Here is a 22,177-nt window from a genome sequence, read left to right as displayed (position 1 = left end):
CGTATCAATTTGCATTATATTGACAACGATGTGTGATATTTAACAAAAAAATAACAAAAAGACATATATTAGATTAATCAACCTCACTCATTGCTTTCTTATTGTTGTTTTTTATTCATCTACGTTAAAATCCACCCTTAAAGGATTGAAAGGTTGTAAGAACTAGGACCGAGTGGTTAGATTATCATTACCTCTGACGTAGAATCGCACGTATGCTGTCAGACTGAAACTTCACACAGTTTTGATTTTATGTTCAAATTGAGTGTTTTTCTAACATTTAAAAATATCAAATACATTCCTTGTGGTTGTTTTTTTATTACATTCAAATATGATGTCCAACATTACTTTTGATGTACGCTATAACTTTTCAGTCGTACTATCTTACTGCGGTGAAGAGGCTGATATCAATACAAATTAACAAAAGGTGAAATCTGTGTTCTGCCACAATGTGAGTTATTCCCCTTAGAAATCTAATAAAACCAAACATAAACTGAAAACACCATCAAAACAATTTAAACGCATATTGTTTTCAAATAGTCCGTTTCTATGTTTGTTGGCGTGTGTATTCGTAGGCAGTTCAGTGTTTCTGTTATTCCATTGTTTCCCTCTTACAGTTGATGTTTTTCCCCGATGGACTTTCTATACTATTTAGTAAAGAAGGTCCCTGGTTTCCTTCGGTTTTCGTTTGTGACGTGGATTTGTTTTTCTCAAATGAACCAAAATAAAAAAAATATTCGAGTACTTCTCATTTTACCAATGTGTCCATCAGTTAATTTAGTTATTAACCCTCATCCCATTGTAGATTTAAACAAAAACATCTTACAAGTAAGGAACCTTAATTTAATTTTCAAACTAAACAAAAACAAATGTTACTTTGTACTTATTTTGACTTTCGAACTTTTATATCTGAGCGTCACTGGTGAGTCTTGTGTAGACTAGGAGCGTTTCTGGCGTATTGAATTTTAAACCTGATGTCTTTTGTCAGCTTTATTCATGTTTGTCTTTGTCTAATATGTTGTCCCATTTATTTGTATTGTAGTCCTGTAATATTATGTTGTCATTTGAATGTTATATTTAACATTGTCATTAAAGTGCGAGGTTTGGCATGCCACAAAACCAGGTTCAACCCACTATTTTTGTTCTTTAAAAATGTCCTGTACCAAGTCAAGAATATGGTCATTGTTATATTATAGTTCGTGTCTGTGTGTGTTACATTTTAACTTTGTGTTTCCGTTGTGTCGTTTATTTTCTCTTGTATTTGAGTGTGAATTCACATTACTATAAGACGTGTCACGGTACTTTTCTATCCTAAATTCATGTGTTTGGTTTTGATGCTATATTTGTTATTCTCATCGGATTTTGTCTAATGTTTAGTCCGTTTCTGTGTGTGTTACATTTTTATGTTGTGTCGTTGTTCTCTTATATTTAATGTGTTTCCGTCAGTTTTAGTTTGTTACCCCGATTTTGAGTTTTGAACAGCGGTATACTACTGTTGCCTTTGTTTACGGCGGATCATGACATATGACACATGAAACTATCTCATTTTAATATAACAATTTAAAAAAAAGATAAAATAAATAAATGCAAAAATCATGTAGAAATATCAACGTTGTTCCTATCATTATACATTTAACTTAATTAATCAGTATTAGTAATCTTCAATACATCAACTCTTCACCTGAATAGAGAACTTCAATTTGGTATTCATTATCTACATGTATGTTGAAACTAGAAACAACATACAGATATAGTTGAACATGTCCACTCTAATTGTATTAACCGTGTAGACACAGTATTGAGAAATAATATCCTTCATCTATTTTGACATTAGATATGGCCCTCTTTATTTCAAAAATGATACTGAAAAGATGCAAGTCATGCGTCTGTGATACATTAAGTCGCATCAATAATAGAGCAAACTACACAATGACGATACTGAATAATAGGCATACCAACCAAATGTTCCAATTGACTAAAACAATAATGCATGCAATGACGAAAGATGTTTGACTATATTGACGAAGATGTAAGGCGTACTATGCTTACATATACGGAATTGCACATCAGGAGCAGTGTGTTTTCACCCATCCAAAGGTCAACACCGAGGTATTTGATGGAGTTATTGTTACTCAGTATTTAGTTATCTATGTTGCGTTTTGAGTTTTAATCATGGTATCTATTTTAAGTGTTTGTATACCCTTATTTTCCTTTTGTTGTTTTTACTTTTTGTTATTACATTTAAACCTCAACTCAATAAGAGATTTTCAAGTTTTTATGATTATTAATCAATAGTGTTATGTCATGTTTACGTGCTTTAATAACAAAAAAATATGAACATTATAGTGCGAGCGGAGCGTGATGATAAATAATAATGGTTAGAATTGAGTTATTTCAATTAAAAGACAATTTTCTAAAAGTCCAATTTTATTTTTATAAATACATGTAGCAGTAATTTCGGATCAACTTTAATAAAATGTTAAAAAAAAATCGAAAAAAGGGTTTCTTCTATTACTGGCCTAGGTTTATACTGTCCTACTAGCATGACTATTAGATACCTTTAGCACGATGTGTTTTTCAGTTCTTCCGTTTGACCGTTTCTGTTATTTTTCGCCGAATACCTCTGATGAGTTATAACATGTATGTATTTTTATTGTGACCACAGCAGAGTATAACAGGGACAACCTTTTTCCTACTACCACTTTTATTTTCCTAAAGGAGTGTTTTATTTTTTTTATCAAACCAAGTTAATGGTACAAAGCAATTTTTACATATGATAACATACAGATTCTGCTGTGGTCATGATGACAATATATGCATGCTAAGGTTTCAAAAACAGCAAATAAAATATTTGAAAAAAATCGTATTTTAAATAAAGCACTTTTTATGTTATCAATTTCAGTATAAATAAAACACTTGTTATGTTAACAATTTCAGAACGAATAAAACACTTGTTATTTTATCAATGCAAGCATGAATAAAACAATGGTTAAGTTATCAATTTCAATATACTACATATAAATTCGTCGTTTTCGTCGTTTCGTTTTAACTGTTTCTTTCTTGTTATCCCTATTTCTGGTCTCCTTCATGGTTACTTTGTTTGTTGCTCCGGTTATAGATCGTATAATTTCTATTTCTTTTGGGGTATCTTTATATAATTTGTAACCCCGCATATTGTCCTTTTCTTTCGCTTGTTTTGATTCAGTTTTACCGTGTGGTATAACTGATCCAACAGTTTCTCTGAAGAATGCTAATAAAAGATTTATAAAACCGTATTGTGATTGAACTGCCTGATTCCGCACTGATGTTATACCCACATTTAATGTAGCATTCAACATAGTCATCAAAATCCATAATAAAAATAATACAAAAAAGAAATAGTATATCCTACCAATAACTGGTTCAATTGAAAACAGGTCATTTATGCTATTTTTGCCAATTATAGCATTGACTAAAGTTGTCGATGACACGAATAAGTTTTTGTAGGTTTCTAAATGCCGACCGAACAATAGATGTCCAGATATAATGAATGCTGCATATACAAGAAAAAACATTATAAAACATCCACACAGATCTCGACCAGCATTGGAAAGAACAGTTCCCAGTTGGTTTATTCTATCATTGTAGCTTAGAATTCTCATGATTCGGAATGTTGTCAAAGATATTGTGAATGCCAGAAAAACATTAAATAACTCATCCCATGAAGCTATATGACTGAAGTTTACAAATTTGTTTTTATTTTTCTCAAATTCATTCATTGCTACATTGATCATTATCCATCTGCCGATATACATAATACAACAGATGAAAAATAAAATAGTGATCATAACATCTAGTATGTGCCATAATTCTCTAAAAGTCCTTTTCCCATGCCGGCGAATGTACATGATTTTACTAACTGCAAATACCACCATTCCAATCAAAAGAATTACTTCACATATAAAAACAAACAAACCAAGACTTCTTCCTACATGCTGATACGGCCTGAACGGTTGGAATGAATAACTTGTAATTACGCCTCCAGTTTCCGGGAATTCAATCAAGAAGGTTACATAGGTAAACACATTATTATTGGCGTTGTACAAGGTAAACTCGGTAAATACAGCTCTCGTTTGGCGGTTTATCCAGGTGTACTTGTATAAATCGCTTAGAACTAATCGTGAAATGTTGTAATTGACAACAAATTCGGCTATATATCCCCCTCCACTGTAATAACAATGTAACCCATTGACCGGAAGTCCCCAGATCTCCGCAGACGTCACAAACGTCCATGCAGCAAACGTTACATTGTAAACTGATTGACCTCTAACACATGGAGGTGACTCCCATCCAACACAGTAGCTGTGATCGTCTTCTCGGTTGATAGAATACTTGTCGTAACAAGTTAAATTCTCCCATAAACGTGTCTTACATGGTTCTATAAAGGAGAAAATATGTAGTGATCAAATATTCCAATTTACTGCGAGTACTTTCAAATCGTGCTTTCTTGTTAATTTGACCTGTTGATACAATAATTTGTAATGCTTTTTTATATATTAATATGGATCATTGAAGACTCATCGGTGGCCTTCGGCTGTAATCTGCTTAAGGGTTGGGTTGTTGTTGCTTTGACACATTCCCCATTTCCTTTTTCAATTTTATCTTGTCTATATACCAGTTTTGATTATTTGGAATATCTACTAATTTTCACTTCTTTAAACATATTTGTATGAACATCAAGATTATTCTCCTTAAATCTGTACAGGGAAGTGTTATCTAGCTCTAATTGTATAGTTTCATTGTTGATATTCACCCCATATGTATCTAGTCTTAAATTAGGTATTTATTTGACAGAACTTTCTTGTTATTCCTAATTATTGGAAAATTTTATATACACAGAAGTATTATACCTAAAACGACAAAGTTATTTTTCATTTACCTGTGTATATTATGAAAACAGTTTTTTTTTCAAAAGTGATTATTTTCTAAGGGTTATTAAGTATTTCGCGGTGATGTCTTGTCATGGCTTTGTTTGGACTTGTTTGTTTGCTATTTGGCCTTGAATGTTTGTCCCTAATATTGTATTAACTATGTATTTGCATTCATGTATCGCAGATCAAATTTATAAGTTCATAGTGTGTTAATTTACGTTTTTTGTATTGAATTAAGCCTTCCAATTGATATTTTATCGTGTGTTTTTCTTTGTTGTGATGTTATACTATTGTTTCAGAAAAAGGGAGAAGGTTTGGTACTATTAAAACGTTCAATCCCGCTGCAAATGTTTGCACCTGTCCGAAGCCAGGAATCTGATTTTCTGTGTTTTATTCGCATCCGATACATTATTAATGTGTCTACTCATATTGCGTGTAGCGTTACGTTGTGTTTTGTACTATACAACGGAACATATATGAGCTATGCGCCCGATATTGCCATAAGTTGGACAAGAAAAATATATCTGTTGACGAAAAAACGTTGACATGCGTACTAAGTGTATGCTTTCCAAATGGACTGATTGTCATTTCGGAGCACCTTATAAAAAAGAAGATGTGTTATGATTGCCAATGAGACAACTATCCACAAAAGACCAAAATGACACAGACATTAACAACTATAGGTCACCGTACGGCCTTTAACAATTAGCAAAGCCCATACCGCATAGTGAGCTATAAAGGGCCCCGATAAGACAATGTAAAACAATTCAAACAAGAAAACTAACGGCCTTATTTATGTAATATAATGAACGAAAAACAAATATGTAACACATAAACAAACGACAACCACTGAATTACAGGCTCCTGACTTGGGACAGGCACATACATAAATAATGTGGCGGGGTTAAACATGTTAGCGGGATCCCAACCCTCCCCTAACCTGGGACAGTAGTATAACAGTACAACATAAGAACAAACTATAAAAATCATCTGAAAAAGGCTTAGCTCATCAGAAAGACAAAAAAACAAGTGGACGTGGCCCGGTAATCTTCTGTTATTGTTGTTATTGTTGTTCTGTCTTTAGTTTTATGCGGAGAGTCATTTCATCCTAACTTTTTTTTATCAACAATTGATTTTGTTTTATTTAACTTTTGTTTATTCACCCTCTTTTTACAATTAACTTCAAAATTTAGGGAAACACTGATTGTACATAACCTTCGTAGTCAGAGTTAATCATAAAAATAACAAATACGGATAAAATGCCATAAAATTTTTGAACTTATTCAGTTGATTATATAGTGTTTTTTTTTACATTCCTGTCTATAAGATAGAATTAAAACATCTTTTAAAACAACTCTTCCCCTCCATGAATTAAATTTAAAAATATCACATTTGCAGATTCGATTCTCGAAAAAAACTTACCAATTACTTTTGATTTATTTTTGTATGTTTAATATTTGGAAAATAAGGTACTAATTTCTATATATGCATCATCAGTTAAAAAATTACAATAAAGATTTCAACACGATGGGTGCCACATGTGGAACAGGATCTGCGTACCCTTCTGGAGCACCTGAGATCATCCCCCAGTTTTTGGCTGGGTTCGTGTTGCTTAGTCTTTAGTTTTCTTTGTTGTATCTTATGTGCTGTTGTTTGTCCTGTCATTGTGTTTTAAGCCATGGCAATGTCAGATTTTTTCGATCTATGAGTTCGACTGTCCCTCTGGTATCTTTTATCCCTCTTCAATAAGATATTACGCCTGGTTTTAATATTTAGTTAACCAGAATAAATAATCGCCTAGTCTTGGATGTCAAAAAATCAATAATTGATTAAATAATAATTTTGGAAATGTTAGTAATTATCTTGCCTAAACTATTAGTAAATAAACATTAGTTTGTACCTTCAACTGCCCGAACCTGTCTAAGTCTCATTGGGCCTACACGAAAATTAACTTCATCTTGTACAAACAATCTTTCATTGGAATTTAGTTTGTCTCCATTGGCACGGTTTTGTGGAAACAGAAATGGTATGAGGGTCTGATCAAGCCAGGAATACAAATCAGACGTAGTTTTTACCTGGAAACGAACACAACATATTAAATGTCATCAAATATTAAAAGTTAAAATTCAACTCTAATGTTCGCCATTATAGTTAAGCTAAACTAAGATATCCTTTATCTTCCAAGTAACTAAATAACACTATATAAATTGTGAATTTCAAATTAGTATTGTCTTTGCGAATTAAAATATTTTAGCTGAATAAAGGGAACTTTACGTGCAACCTATTGTTTAAAGTCACTCATGAATGATCAAATGTACCATATAAAAATGATAACAACAATACCTGGTCATATCTAATTGTCGTATCTCCGACTGACACATTGAGTGGTGTAACAAGTTGTTGGTTGAGATGTTGTTTGATGTTATACCATGTCGAATCTCTGTTACTGAAACTGACGCAATACAAAACAGCAAGGAATATCATATATAGCACTAGTTCAATAAACATCTCTTGGCTTTTAAGTCGTTTCTTTCTTTCTTCTTTCATTTTTTTAATTTCTTTTGATTGCAGGGGAACAATGTTCTTCTTGAATAAATCTAATAAAAGAAAAGGGAAGTTTAAATTAAGACTAGAATAGACCAAGCTATTCAGCAGAAACACACAATGGACTGTATTGTAAAATATACTCTTTTTTACAATTATTTGCGATGCAGTGAACGTCCCTGTTGAATAGTACAAAAATCCAAGGAAGTCTATATTTAGATAAAGTTTATTTTGTTTTGTCTTTTACAAACAGTCATTTGTTTATTTTTATAATTTTAGGATTAAACATTTAAATGGTTACATTATCTAAAGGGACTAAAAATATTAATATATATGAATCAATCTCCTTGTGACGAGCTTGTCATAGACATACAACTTAGCGTTTAATTTCAAATAAGAAATTTTAAATAGAGGATGCATATTTACACAAGTAGTGAACAATTATGAGTAAACATGTTGTTTACTGCAAATTTGTGCATTGTTTGATTTATATATTGTAAATTTTTCCGTTTGTTGTTTCAAAAGCCAGCTTTTAATTTATTTTTTTTTGTCTTTACACAGCATATCAGTCATTACAATAGCGAAATCACCAAATACATTATATACGTAAAAAATACGAATTTATATATATTACCTAAAAGATATGTCACTGGTGTACATGCGTGTCGTTTAGTTTCAAAGAGAACTTTTTCTCTATCGTATTTGACGTATTTTTCTCTGTGACTTTTAAAAATCCCCGATAACAAGACTGATATAACTATAATCTATAAATAAACAATCATATAAATCTTAACAATCAGACAAATAAGAGTTGAAATGTATAATCTCAAGAATATTTCCATTCGTGGCTTCTAGATATTTAATGGTTGAGTGTTCCTGATCAAGGTAAAGTCTTAAAAGCGATTAAAAGATACATCAACATATAAAATGTTATTTTAGTATTGCATCAACAAAACCCTTTTCAGGTTTTAATTTCTGAACGTTTGATTTAAAATAATACTTTTAACCATGTTGAAAGAGAGCATAAAATACATGCCTTTTTATGATATAGATATGAATTGGTTCTGTGTGTCTTTCGATTTAAAAAAAACTATTTAAATTTAATTTCGTTAAAAATATGTAGCTTTGATTGTAACGTAAAAATAATAGTTTTATACTGAAAACAATAAACATATGTCTGATTTCAGTTATATTTTTTGTCTCTTATTTTTATGTAGCGATTTTTGTTTCATTTCCAATCAATCCCATCCGTTTAACATTTCGCATTCATTTCTCTAATTTTTCAGTCTAATCGCAATAACTCAACCTTGTTTCTTCATTTTGCGACATAAATGTACAGTCATTTCTATTATTTACTTCTGATCATAATCTTAAATGTTGAAAACTAATAGATTTACATTGTTAACTAATACCTTCAGCGGATCCACCACAAACATTGATTCAAAGAACGACAAAAAGAAGGAAAACAGCCATTGCTCGGATTTGCTTTTTCCCCACTCCATACTGTAGAGAATAAGAAAAAATCCAGACACAATCACTGCCGTAGTCACAATAAACCATGCAATATATCTACACCAGAATGGGAGAAATGTGTCAGTGACATTCAATGTTAAATCGTCATTTAGCTTGTCATTTTGTAAATTCAGTGGAAGTTCTGACTTCCCGTTTTGTGTCTCTGTGGCCTTTTTGCTTCCTTGTTTTCGACAACTCGAATTTCTGTACATGTATGCAACCAGGAATACTGGAGGCGTAGCTATAAGCGCACCAATGAATGAAATATATATTCCTGACAGAGAAAATTCTATAGGTCCTAATGATATTCGTCTTCCGGTATCCTGTCCATAAAACATAGCGTTCGAAATCATTGTCAAAAATAACAATGTTAAACAGCATGCCAAACGTTCCAGTCGCGTAAAATTACTGTCTTCTGGTCTGACTGCTACTGAGAGCCACATATGTTTATCTACTGTGTTTTCCCGCGTTTTCTCGTAAAACAGAAATGAAAATCCGAATTTTTCTGCACTGTTAGTTACAGGAATACAACAGCTTATGCATCCATCATCGTGGTCCAAAGACAACCATTGGTTGCATATAAAGAGGTACCTATTAAATCATAATTATAATACTAAGTGTATGACCTTGAAGAATGTATTATATGTATCATCTTTTATATAAGCTTTGGATTTCAAATATTTTGGCCACGAGCATCACTGAAGAGACATGTATTGTCGAAATGCGCATCTGGTGCAAGAAAATTGATACCGTTAATTTTATTACTATCACTGGGTCGATGCCTCTGCTGGTGGACTATTAGTCCCCGAGGGTATCACCAGCCCAGTAGCCAGTACTTCGGTACTGGCATGAAAATACGGATTTTTTTTTTTTTTTTTTTTTTTTTTTTTTGTGTTATTAAAATTTGCTGTTACAAAATGATAGAAATTATTATAAATTAAGGAATGTATCTCCCTCATGCAAAGCTCTGATTCCTTTCACGGATTTGGCTATACTTTTTGGACCTTTTGGATTATAGCTCTTCATCTTTTATATAAGCTTTGGATTTCAAATATTTTGGCCACGAGCATCACTGAAGAGACATGTATTGTCGAAATGCGCATCTGGTGCAAGAAAATTGATACCGTTAATTTTATTAATGATCGTGATATTTGAAAAATCGAGTAAATGCCTTTTAACATTTCGATACACCTTGATATTCATAATACTGTGACATCATAGGTCTTATGAGACTGTAAATGTCTAGTTAACATTCTCACATGAGGCAATATTATAGGATTATCATTATTAATAATAATAGAACTTTATGCTAGTGTCATACAAGTGAGAGGCTATATATCAAGGTTTCATCCACCATTTTCTACTTAATAAAATGCCTTTCTCAAGTCAGCAATATTATGACAGTTGTTATCCATTTGTTTGATGTACTTGCTCTACGGATATAGCCATTAGACTACGGACTTTCCGTTTTTAATACTCTTTGAAGTTCGGTATTGTTGTTATTTTACATTTTCTTAATGTTGAATAAACCATTTTTATAATGTGCGATACTAAAATTTCTCCAACAGTTGCACATTATGACAATTACTGCCTTTTTGGTGCTGCATTTAGTGAGCATCCTGATGTTATGCTAGTATCGATGACAAATAAGCAGAAAGGAAATGTTTTTTGTCAATTGCATTTTAACATCAAATATCAACTGATATTGGTCGTATCTTGCAGCACATACTTACCTACACATTTTACATTTGTATGACAAAAATAATCATCAGTATATACAAGACTTTTCAATATGTGTCATTCATTATTTTCAAAATTACATATATCCATGCCTTCAATTGATTTACCTATTAGTAAAGATACGAAAGATGTATCTTGCATAATGCCATTAACTGTGTGGTTATGTATTCATTCGTTTGAAGTGGTTGAGCTTTTGATTTTACCATTTACTTAAGGACTTTCGTTTTGAACCTTCCTCGTAGTTCGTTATTCATTTTATTTTACTTTATACAATGTTATCATATCAAACGATATCATCAGAGCTGATATTTTTGTTATCATATGCCTTTCATATTTTGCTATACTGTGTATTCAGGAAGAAATCTTGAGAGGTCTGTAACAATTACCTTTCATCTGTTTGTAAATCATCTAATATTATCTTATTTAGGTACCATGATGCAGCGTTCCCTTGTCCACTGTTATCATGCCAAATCCGTAATACAGACGGATCTTTAATTTTTCTTGGCACACTCATTACAAATTTTCTTATGCTTCCAACATCAAAATCCTTTTAAATGAGAAATAGATGTAAACATGTGCTTTGATGAATTATTAAAAAAAGTACAGTGACTCATTGTTTATTTTAGATTTCATATTGTATTTGTAAAACAGATGATATATGTCCTTGTAATTTGCAAAACAATTTATTTTTGAATGGTTTCAGAAAAACCAATGCCTGAACAATTTAATTGTTTAGGAATATTTGAAAATTATTTTTTTCAATCCTAACTACTGGTCTGCTTCTAAAAAGTTATTTAGTTTCTTTCAGTTAATTTTTCTCTTTAAAGATTTCTAAAGATTCTATGAACTTTATTTGATTGCACATTCACCTCATTTAATTTTTTCTTGAAAATGTTACATCCGTTGATACAATACATTTTGTACCTCCATGGCTAACATATAACCGATGCATATCAATCGAAACAACACCTTAAATTGTCTACGTGGTATAATGTTTTGGAATTTATCATTTCACTCTCCGCGATAGGATAAATAATAACCTGTATATGTAAAACAAATGCTTAAAAAGGGGGTTACGAAAAATAATGAATCCGAAATCAATTTACAATTACAAATTTAAACGAACAAAGGGCATTTTTTGTTAGATCAGACTTAAATATAAGCAAAGTTGTTCTTTAACTTTGGTTTGGATATGGTCTTTATTTTGTTATACCTCGACGGACATCGAACAAGCTTGTGAAAAAGGTAACACTCGTCTATAGCAAGACGAAATCAAGGTTGATAATTTTTTACCGAGTGTGATTTTCACCCTAACACTTAATCAAATTGCAGTACGCTGTTGTTTTATTATACTGAATACCTTATGGTTGAAAGGAGCGCTATGCTATTAGAAGGAAAATTAAAAAGAAAATAAAGTAATAAATTAAGATAGTTTGCTAATAACGACAACTAAACGACGGAAATGATGTTAAAATAAGTATCGACAAATCCTCGGGCTCAGCGGGCGTTAATTAAACTCCTGTTGCTATGACTATCATATGTAACTATGGGTTGGCTGGGATTATGAAAGTAAATGAAAATGTAAAAATGCTGCATATCCAATGAAATTATATATTAGTTAAAGAATACTATAAAAAATTTGCATAAAGTGAAATATTTTTTTTAAAGTACATACAAATAATGCAGATCAACTAAATAATATAAAACAAACCCTTAAGTATTTTTTTATTTTGAAAATTTCAAAAGCTAAATCGATATGCTGACATATCTAGATGTATTGGTTCAAAAATATGAAAAATTATACACAATTACAATAGGAGCTTATGATATTCTCCAAATCATAGGTATACAATATTTCAGATCTCTAACCTTAAAGCTAAAAATTGAGGCACAGTGATACATAGACAAGAACAATACTCAAAAAGAATTAAACTAACTTGGTTAGTTCCGTCGTCTAAGATTCGAATTTCAGAAGAGACTGTTTTCCTAGTTTTTGAATCACCATCAATTATGAGAAAATTAACATTGGACTTGGTTCCTGCATGTCTATGTAGACCTGTGTACACCGTCAGAATGTACAGGTACTCATCATACGGTCCATTGTCAATAAGGTAAGACAAAGCCCACTGTATAAAAAATGAAAGACATTTTAACATTTAAAATGCTGAAACCCCAACAAATTTCATAATATTTTATATACCTCTATATAGTTATCGAAGGTACCAGGATTATAATTTGTGATACGCAAGACGTGCATTTCGTCTACATACGACTCATTCGTGATCTCAATCATTTCAAATCAATTCTTCGTTTCTTTTTTCTTTTCTTTTTCATTGATCACAAATCGAGTATGTAGTTTTCTGTAGTTTGATATGTTGAATTAAAGTTTTGAATTGTGAGTGATGCTTGTATCCCGGAGAGGCTTTTTTTGTGTAAATTTGAAATTGATTTGTCACTTCTTAGTCGATTAACGATTTGAACATTTTTAAACTAGTTTATTTCCTGTTTCTCTTATTCTATTCGTGTTCGTTTATAGTTTTCGATAGTTTGTTTATAAGTTGTGCTGTTTCACCACTGCCGGAGGTGAGAGAAGGAGTAGCGTTTGTGCCTTCAAACATTTATTTAGGACACAACTATTTATTTTCAATAATTTTTCCTAAAAAAAAACCAGATTCCAAATTGACTGAACAAAATCTGTTTAAGAAGAAGACAAAAAAAATCTTAATGCACATTTTCCTCAAACTGAAGAAATTGATAGTATTGTAAAACCAAATTGAATTGTAAGCGTCTTGGGCGAACAAAAAAAACATAACCCTCCTTAAGTTAAATGGTTGCTACCTTAATCACGCCACAGTCTTCAAGCGTCTACTTCAAGACAAAAGTGTGTAGATCAGTGGTTGTCGTTTGTTAGTGTCTGTCATATTGTTTTTGTAAATTGTTTTGTTATAAAATATTCCGTTAGGTTTTTCGTTTGAAATGATTTACATTGAGGTGTCGATTATATTATATGAGTTGTCTCATTGTGGAAGCCGTGAAGTGATCTATAATTGCGTACATCCACTTCATTTGATCTCAAGTGAAGTCATATACAACATCTCTTTATATTCATTCTATCGTTTATAATTTATAATTTCTTTTCTGTACATCATTAAAACAAAAAAGCAATACACTTTTAATTATAAAGTATATGAAGTGTTGGGTTAGAACGTTCTTAATGGTTGTAAATCAAACAAATCGCTTCAAATGCAACTATTTTTATTTAGTGTTATTTTTGTTTATTAACGTGAACCAGTGTTGCTATACATTTACACGGGGTATCGATAATTGTTATCAAAGACAACAGGATATATTTTTTTCAGATATTTCCTTCATTTCTACTAAGTTTATTACTTTGACAAAGTTGAGAATTATGTGCAATGTGATTAATCAATTTCTTATAATTTTAGAAATTCAACCAAAAAGTTCTGTAAACATCAGTTAAAACTAAAATGAAATACCCTCAAATGATCTGTTCTGTCTTGCCGAAATGCCCATACACAAATCAAAAGGTAAATCATAACTAGAGATATAACAGTTGCAAACACTGCCGCATTATTTTTCAGATCAAATTTGTTGAATACACTTCCAAAGTCAATGGTGTTTGGTGGAACGTAAAATGTTGTGGCGAAACTGTTTCCTGGTGGATTGAAGCATTCACATACAGTCTCGTTAATTGTCGACGATGACGAAACCTGAAATAAAAATCAAATTCTTTATTAAATTGAAAACATGCAAATTAGCGCAGGTTTTAATTGAACGATGATTAAACTACCAACATAGGAACGGTATTACAGCTAATTTCTATTTGTATCATGTAATGTACTTCGCTTCTCATATGACCAATCTTTGGATCTGTACTATTTATAACCATAAAGGCATGTTTAATACTTGTAAATGGGTTATCTAGTATGAAAATGACGTGGATGTTATTTGCTATACATTAGTGCCCTTATCAACATTGAGGAAAACATTTTTTTTTTTGTCAACTTATATCTGTAAATATATATATATTACATAAATTAAGGGCGTCCACTCAAAAATTCACACTAGGAAAACAACGGTCTAATATATGACTAAAACATATATAAATATAGAAAAATGTGGAACGAGTGCCAATGGACAAATCTCCATCCAAATACATGTATATAACAATTTATAAAAGTAAACCATTATAGGTCGATATTCGGACTTCAACACGTAGTCTTGGCTCACACCAAGAATAGATTGTACACACATACATCAACCGCCGCCATTACATTAAAGATTTCTGACTTAAGACGGGGATATAGAGCATATGGAGGAGTTAAACACGCCTTTGACTGCTTAATCACTCTACTCACCTAGAATTGTAATGTAACAGCATTATTATTAATTGTGTTTTGGTATTACAGAAAAAACATCGCATGTTTATGACCAATTTTATATTTATTGTACGTTTATTTATAAATTCTGAAAATTGAAATTAAAAGTTTAATCTCAAGAATATAAAACAGAATAATTCCCCTGTTCAATGGCGTATCCAAATGTAAGACACTTTGTAAATAGTTGTCTTAAATAATATCGTAAAGGTTTTTGTGCCTTCAACTTTGTATTTGACAGACTTTTGATGGTTTTATTCAATGAATATGACATAATGTATTAATTTCTCAATACCGTATATTAACCTCCTCTAAAGATATAGGGTGTTCTCTTTTGTATTGTTTCCTTGATTTTCTAATGGTAAAAATAATATACATTATAACTTACTGTACATGACGATTTATCCCACTTTTCATTAGTAGTATCCCATACCCTACAACCTGTGGTGGCGCCAGTGATTTCATATTCTACAATGGTTGTTGATAAAGATCGTCGTTTCCGTAATGATGTATTTGTTGATAAGGCCTCTAAAAACATAGAAATATAATTCATAAAATCACAAACTAAGAATATCAAATAGTATCACAAACTAAGAATATCAAATAGTATCCAGTTGTCGTGAAAGTGTTTACCTTTCAATGCACCTCGTAGTTTGTGGTTGATGTTGCTTCGGTCGATCTATTACAAAAGCCATCATTTGAACAGTACCTCTAAGAGTTTACCATCTAGTTCAACCTTCGGTTTTCTGATATATTTTGTAGCCGGTTTGGTGTCAGTTTTTGGGGTCTTGATTTAAGTTGTATCCATTTGATGGGCCAATGTTATCTTGTTGATTTATGTTTACCCGATTGCTTCTTTGGACTTTCATTTAATGTTTATAAAAAAGAAGATGTGGTATTATTGCCAATGAGACAACTATCCACAAAAGACCAAATTGACACAGACATTAACAACTATAGGTCACCGTACGGCCTTCAACAATGAGCAAAGCCCATACCGCATAGTCAGCTATAAAAGGCCCCGATAAGACAATGTAAAACAATTCAAACGAGAAAACTAACGGTCTTATTTATGTAAAAAAAAAGAACGAAAAACAAATATGTAACACATAAACAAACGACAACCACTGAATTACAGGCTCCTGACTTGGGACAGGCACATACATAAATAATGTGGCGGGGTTAAACATGTTAGCAAGATCCCAACCCTCCCTCTAACATAGGACAGTGGTATAACAGTACAACATAAGAACGAACTATAAAAATCATCTGAAAATGGCTTAACTCATCAGATGGACAAATATACAAGTTGAAGTGGCCCGGTACTAATATTTGTCCTTCCTTAATTGTTTGAATATGAAATTGAAATATTAAATTAAACGCCTTCTTACCTAAATATATAAGAACTCCAATATAGACATTTGCGGGTTCTGTATAAAGTCCACCTCCTACTGTGATTTTTATTTGGTCACTTGTCAACCAGTCACCTTGATCTATCTGTTTTATCCAATCATATGTGTCGTCTGTTGGAGGATGCTTTCTCCGAACATAAACAGTGTGATTCAGGTGATTAACAGCATTCATAATGCTAAATATTAGGTTGTCTGAAGGTGTTTTCCAGTACATTTTGTACAGCAACATCTGTGATGTCCCTTCACTTTGATCGATTGGAATTGCGATTTGTATAGATTTCCTTGATAAAAATTCATCATTATTTTGCAGCTTGATTTTAGATGGTATTGCAGCATTAGTTATGTTATCATTACCCACTGATACAGTTACGGTTTTAGATGTTATGTATTTTGATTCACTATCCCAGGAAAATGGCGTATGATCATATAATGTTACCTATGAAGAAAAATTAATCATTTACTATGCAATCAAAAGTAATATACAAATCTTTAACAAAAATGATACACATTTATATTTAAGTAAATGAAAAAAATGTATGACAAGAATAGTATATCTAATTTGATAATGATATAATAGCTCTGAATTCCTATTTACGCAAAAAAAAACCTCCACGTGATCATAGTCAACTTTATTGTATAACCCTCCATCAAATTGTTCGAGTACGGAGTCATGAGCATATTTCAAAATGTAATGACGAAATGTAAGATATTATTTTCCAAAATGTTAATCGTAACAAAAAGTAAAAACACAAAAATACTGAACTCCGAGGAAAATTCAAAAAGGAAAATCAAAAATAAAAAGGCAAAATCAAAAGTCCAAACACATCAAACGAATGGATAACAACTGTCATATTCCTGACTTGGTACAGGCATTTTCTAATGTAGAATACGGTGGATTGAACCTGGTTTTATAGCTAGCTAAACCTCTCACTTGTATGACAGTCGCATCAAATTCCATTACATTGTCAACGATGCATGAACAAAACAAACATACTCAAAGAGTAAAAATGTCAAAAATAGGGGTACAACAGTCAATATTGTGTTATCATCTTAATATCACTACATAAACAACAAATGTAACAAAGTAGCACAAAAAGGCATACATCAAATGTAGGTTTCACTGATTAATAGTATAATTGAAGCAATGTCGATTACAGCTTGAACGTTTGTATTCCCGATGGAATTATGTAGATAATTTCGTTTGAATTGATTTACATCTGTCAATTTGGGGCCTTTTATAGCTGACTTTGCGGTATAGGCTTTCCTCATTGTTATAAGATATATGATAACCTATCGTTTTCAATAATTGTGTAATTTTGTCTCATTGGCAATTATACCATATCTTCTTTTTTATTATATCATTTTGATTTTCTTCATTGAAATCAATAAGTCCTTTGTCTTCTAGATTTATTTTCATCATGGCGAATGATAACATTATTGAATTGTAGACATTTTACATCTGACAGATTCTACAAAATTTTAAAATATTTCGATAAGAAAGTTCTATTTTAGTGTGTAAATATACCTGATAATTGTTACGTGCAAAATAGGAGACTCTTGCTCTGTCAATGCTCACGGAGGTTGTTGGAGATTCACGCATCCGGTAATAGTTTTAACCTTGACTTGATTCTTCCTTATCAATTTACCAAGTTTGAATTATGTCGTTTTTATATAAAATGAGATTAATAAGTACCTGTATATTCTGTTCATCCGTTGACTTGGACGTCGATTCAACAAAGTCTAATTCTACATTGTTATGATGAAATCCATGCTGAATCAAATCACCAATAAGCTTCTTGTCCTCAGTAGAATTAATATGACCACTTTGGGTGTATACAGGCATTTGTTTACGATAGTTTAACATTTGTAATATCTTTCCCAAATGTGAAATACTGTTTAACAACACCGTGACCTCGTTCCTAACCTGAAAATTTCCAATGAGACGATAAAGAGAAATCAGTTAGTTTTATATCATGTTGAAATCATACAATTTTTTGGCATATTTACTATAGCCGTGAATGGAGCATGTCATCATAGTTTGATGATAATTCATAATTTACACATTATGTTTTCATGTTCTTTGTCGTTATTCGATTAAATGTTTCTGAGATTTTGACCAATTTCCTTAAGTATATAAAATTATAGGATATACATCGTTTTACTTCAGACATGTATATTACAATTATAAATGTTGAAAAAAATTATTGACAATGTTTACTAACATATAGATAAGAAATACTTTTGAACATACTACGTCATTTTTTATTTCAACATCTAGTTCATTCTTCATAGCATTTTGTGAAGCAATGAATGCTCTTTCCGCAGCAGTCAGATCGGCATCATTCGGTTCAGTAAATTCTTGTCTGCTAGAGATGTCTGACATTATTGAATAGATGTCTAACTGGCTTGGTGTTTCCACTGACATCTTAGGCAATATGGCCTCCAATGCATTGTTCAGTACTCTTAAACTGGCTATAATAGAATGTGACATATGCGTTCGAACGTAATGTGAATTTAGCCAATTACAATAGAGCAAATTCAGATATATAAAACCATAAGTTTAACATATTAACTGATAACGGATATATCGAAGCAAACATTGGCACTCCACCTGCTTTATTTTATATAGAGAACAATTAAATCAAATATCGAACTTAAAATGTACATAACTAGAACAATTGACATCCGTAACTTATTTTATTTCTGATAAACTCATCATAGATACAAGGATTAAAATTTTATATTTACGCCAGGCGCGCGTTTCGTCTACAAAAGACTCATCAGTAACGCTCGAATTAAAAAATGTTTATAAGTCCAAATAAAGTACGAAGTTGAAGAGCATTGAGGCCCAAAAATTTCTATACAGTTAAGGTCATCTATTCCTGAGGTAGAAAACAAGTCATACGCGTTTGAAATGAAATTAATGTCTCCGGTTATGAGAATTGTAATATGGAAACTAAATCGTTCTTGAAACTGCCGTTTTTCTTAAACTAATTTAAAAATGTCCTGTTCAAAAACATTTGATAAAACTTTCATTGAACGGTTGACATCTTTAACATAATTCCAAAGTCATTATCTATATGCAGCAATTTGTTGTTTTATTAAGCTTTTTCAAGCTTCATCAATAAAGTATTATACATAATGTTTAAAGATAATGTAGTCTTATATTGGATACTGGTTTTTAAATTTAATAACACTGATATATCACCTTCACAAGTAGTAATATAGTCCTCATATTTGGGATAAGTCTCATTGTTAGCTAGCAGCACCAGCTTTTCCAAAAGGACCAGATTTCCGTTGAACGCATTTGACTGAAAATATAAAACGTACTTGTCAAATGCACTGTATATCGTTAAAATGATAGTATGTGTCTTTGCTTTCATTAACTGGTATTTCGTGTGATGTTCATGATTTTTTAAATTTCGCCGAAGAAGATAAAAGTCAATCATTAGTATCCTAATGTTTTATCCTTCAATGAACATTTCAATTTATATATATAAGTAGTGTTGCTCATTATTGAATATTATTGGAACATCAAACACCTCTATCACCTATACATATAGCCTGAAATAACTTACCGCAGTTTCATTACTAGCAAAGTTCTTGTTATCAAGTACAGTACCAATACTGTGAGCAACTTGGTCTAAATTCACAGTAGATGTGCCATCAACAGATTCAGAGACATTACTTAATATGTTAGAGAAGTTCATCAGTTGCTGAAAAAAATCATTTTTTGAAATATTTGGTGTCAGTTTCAGTTGAATGTAATAGATGTGTACAACATATTCATAGTATTCAACGAAACAAAGACTGTAATATGAGACAAAATGGTATACACGAATAGAGTATAGAAATAAGTAAAAGTTCTTGGGTCACTGTCGCAATAAAAAATGTAAACCGGGAAATTGTCGAACCGTCTTTATTTCGCGATTCATTTACACAATCTACATTCGAACCGTTTTGAATGTGCGATTTCCCTGTGACCTATTTAATATTTTCAAATAATATTTAGAAAGTGAACAGCTTTACATTTTTCATGAATCAAGTGATAAATTAAATAAGAAATCTTTGTTTTCTGTTCATTAATGTTAAAGCAGATGAACTGTTGTGTCACGTTTTCTCCTAAAAATATATAGGAAGAACACCACTAATTCATGGTCCCATTGCTTTCTATGTTAAATTCCTCCATTTCAAACAGGAACACCTCTTTCATTTTAAGTTCAAATAAAGTGGTAATCATTGCATGTCAAAGCAACACTTTATGGTGTCTCCTACTGAAAAAGTCAACATACCTTTGATGGCATATTAGAAAGAACTGGTTCCCGGAACTTCGGATGTACCAAAACAGGTACTTCCGATCTGACAAACAAACAGACAAAATGTACCCTCTTTTTAAAATTTGGTGCAGTTTTTTTAATATTTAAAATTAAAAGTCCAAAAGTGTTCTACAATGATCACCAGTTCTTCAGCTTTCATTTGATGCAAAAAAAAATACCTAAATATCCTACATAGTTTGAAAGTTACACTCATTCGTAGGAACTATTTTGTGTTAAATATGTACTACTTCCTGGTATGTGCTTTCTGGCCGGGCCCGAATTATTGGTGTTACACCTATACACAATAACTGAATAGAAGATCTAATTGAGAGTGAATTACAATAAAATGCTCTCAGGATTAATGCTAACTAATTGATCTTTTGATCTGATTAATCTATGTAGCAGATTCAACAAGGTTATATTTTAAAACTGAAAGATAGGTGTCATGTTAATATATCAACAAGTGTTGTTTACATAACAATATTTACTTGCTTGAGGTGTCCTCCGTGTATATGATTAACTGGAGTTAAAAAAAATAATGATTTCTGACAATGTATTTCATTAAGGAATACAATTACGATTGTCGTTTATAAAATCGGTATTATACTGTGGTGATCTACATATTATATTCGATCAAATACGTACATGTATGTTTTTCATCTTATGAATAGAATTTTCTAGAAATGTTTGCCGTCGTTTTTTTTTTCGCGTCCAAATACTTACCGCGAAAATAGCGAAAATAAATTGCCGCGAAGTTTTCCTATTGTATAATCCACAGGTATTTTTTCATCAATAGTAAACTGTTATTTTCACAAATGAAACTGCTTAAAGATTTAATACAAGTGGATCTGCGAGAAGTATTTGAATGATATTGAACGCGTGGATGTTATTATAATATGTATTTTTATGTTACCTGTATGATTTCAATTTGTGCTGAATCATCTTCATAGTCAGGATTTAGGTACATTTCCCATAGTTCATCAAACGTTTGTATAATTTGAGAACCATTGGCACTTGTTTCAATACCAATATTCACCCATTCAGCTGGACCAGTATCAACAACAGTGGCATTCAAAGTCTTGGAAGAAAGAAAATATTGATTACCAAATTAGAACCATCATCGTTTTTTTTTTTTATTGCATATGAAGATTAATCAGTTTTCGAGATACAAAAATTCCTTTAATATTCTAATAGACATCTGTAGAATGAAAAGAGAGACATACAAGCATAATAAAACAACTCAGTACTGGAACACTGTTTACCTCTATGATAACGATACATAAGTATAACATATATACCTAACTTTAAGATCAATTCCAAAAGGGGAAGTCCATAAAACTGACAAAGTC

At 31.5% G+C, this 22,177-nt stretch overlaps 1 protein-coding gene across 2 annotated transcripts in view; it reads right to left on the bottom strand.

Moving 5' to 3' along the window:
- The window catches only part of LOC143046214 (polycystin-1-like protein 2), a 96,229-nt gene that overhangs the window by 56,540 nt on the left and 17,512 nt on the right, over positions 1-22,177 (bottom strand). Inside the window, exons 10-24 of one of the 2 annotated variants that reach the window (XM_076219255.1) lie at positions 21,742-21,906; positions 20,091-20,228; positions 19,721-19,823; positions 18,764-18,984; positions 18,206-18,436; positions 16,492-16,948; positions 15,489-15,628; positions 14,201-14,434; positions 12,641-12,829; positions 11,090-11,250; positions 8,864-9,554; positions 8,086-8,215; positions 7,251-7,504; positions 6,808-6,982; positions 2,848-4,414 (exon numbers count right to left, since the gene is read on the bottom strand). In XM_076219255.1, the coding sequence (XP_076075370.1) occupies positions 3,009-4,414; positions 6,808-6,982; positions 7,251-7,504; positions 8,086-8,215; positions 8,864-9,554; positions 11,090-11,250; positions 12,641-12,829; positions 14,201-14,434; positions 15,489-15,628; positions 16,492-16,948; positions 18,206-18,436; positions 18,764-18,984; positions 19,721-19,823; positions 20,091-20,228; positions 21,742-21,906 (4,695 nt within the window). In that variant the 3' untranslated portion in view covers positions 2,848-3,008. Of the gene's footprint in view, positions 1-2,847; positions 4,415-6,807; positions 6,983-7,250; positions 7,505-8,085; positions 8,216-8,863; positions 9,555-11,089; positions 11,251-12,640; positions 12,830-14,200; positions 14,435-15,488; positions 15,629-16,491; positions 16,949-18,205; positions 18,437-18,763; positions 18,985-19,720; positions 19,824-20,090; positions 20,229-21,741; positions 21,907-22,177 lie in introns of those variants that run through there. The other variant, XM_076219256.1, reaches the window with a different exon arrangement.

This window comes from Mytilus galloprovincialis, chromosome 9 (assembly GCF_965363235.1).
Source record: "Mytilus galloprovincialis chromosome 9, xbMytGall1.hap1.1, whole genome shotgun sequence".
NCBI lineage: Eukaryota > Metazoa > Mollusca > Bivalvia > Mytilida > Mytilidae > Mytilus > Mytilus galloprovincialis.
Note: the sequence above shows the minus strand (reverse complement) of the source record. Positions and strands in the feature narration are given on the sequence as shown.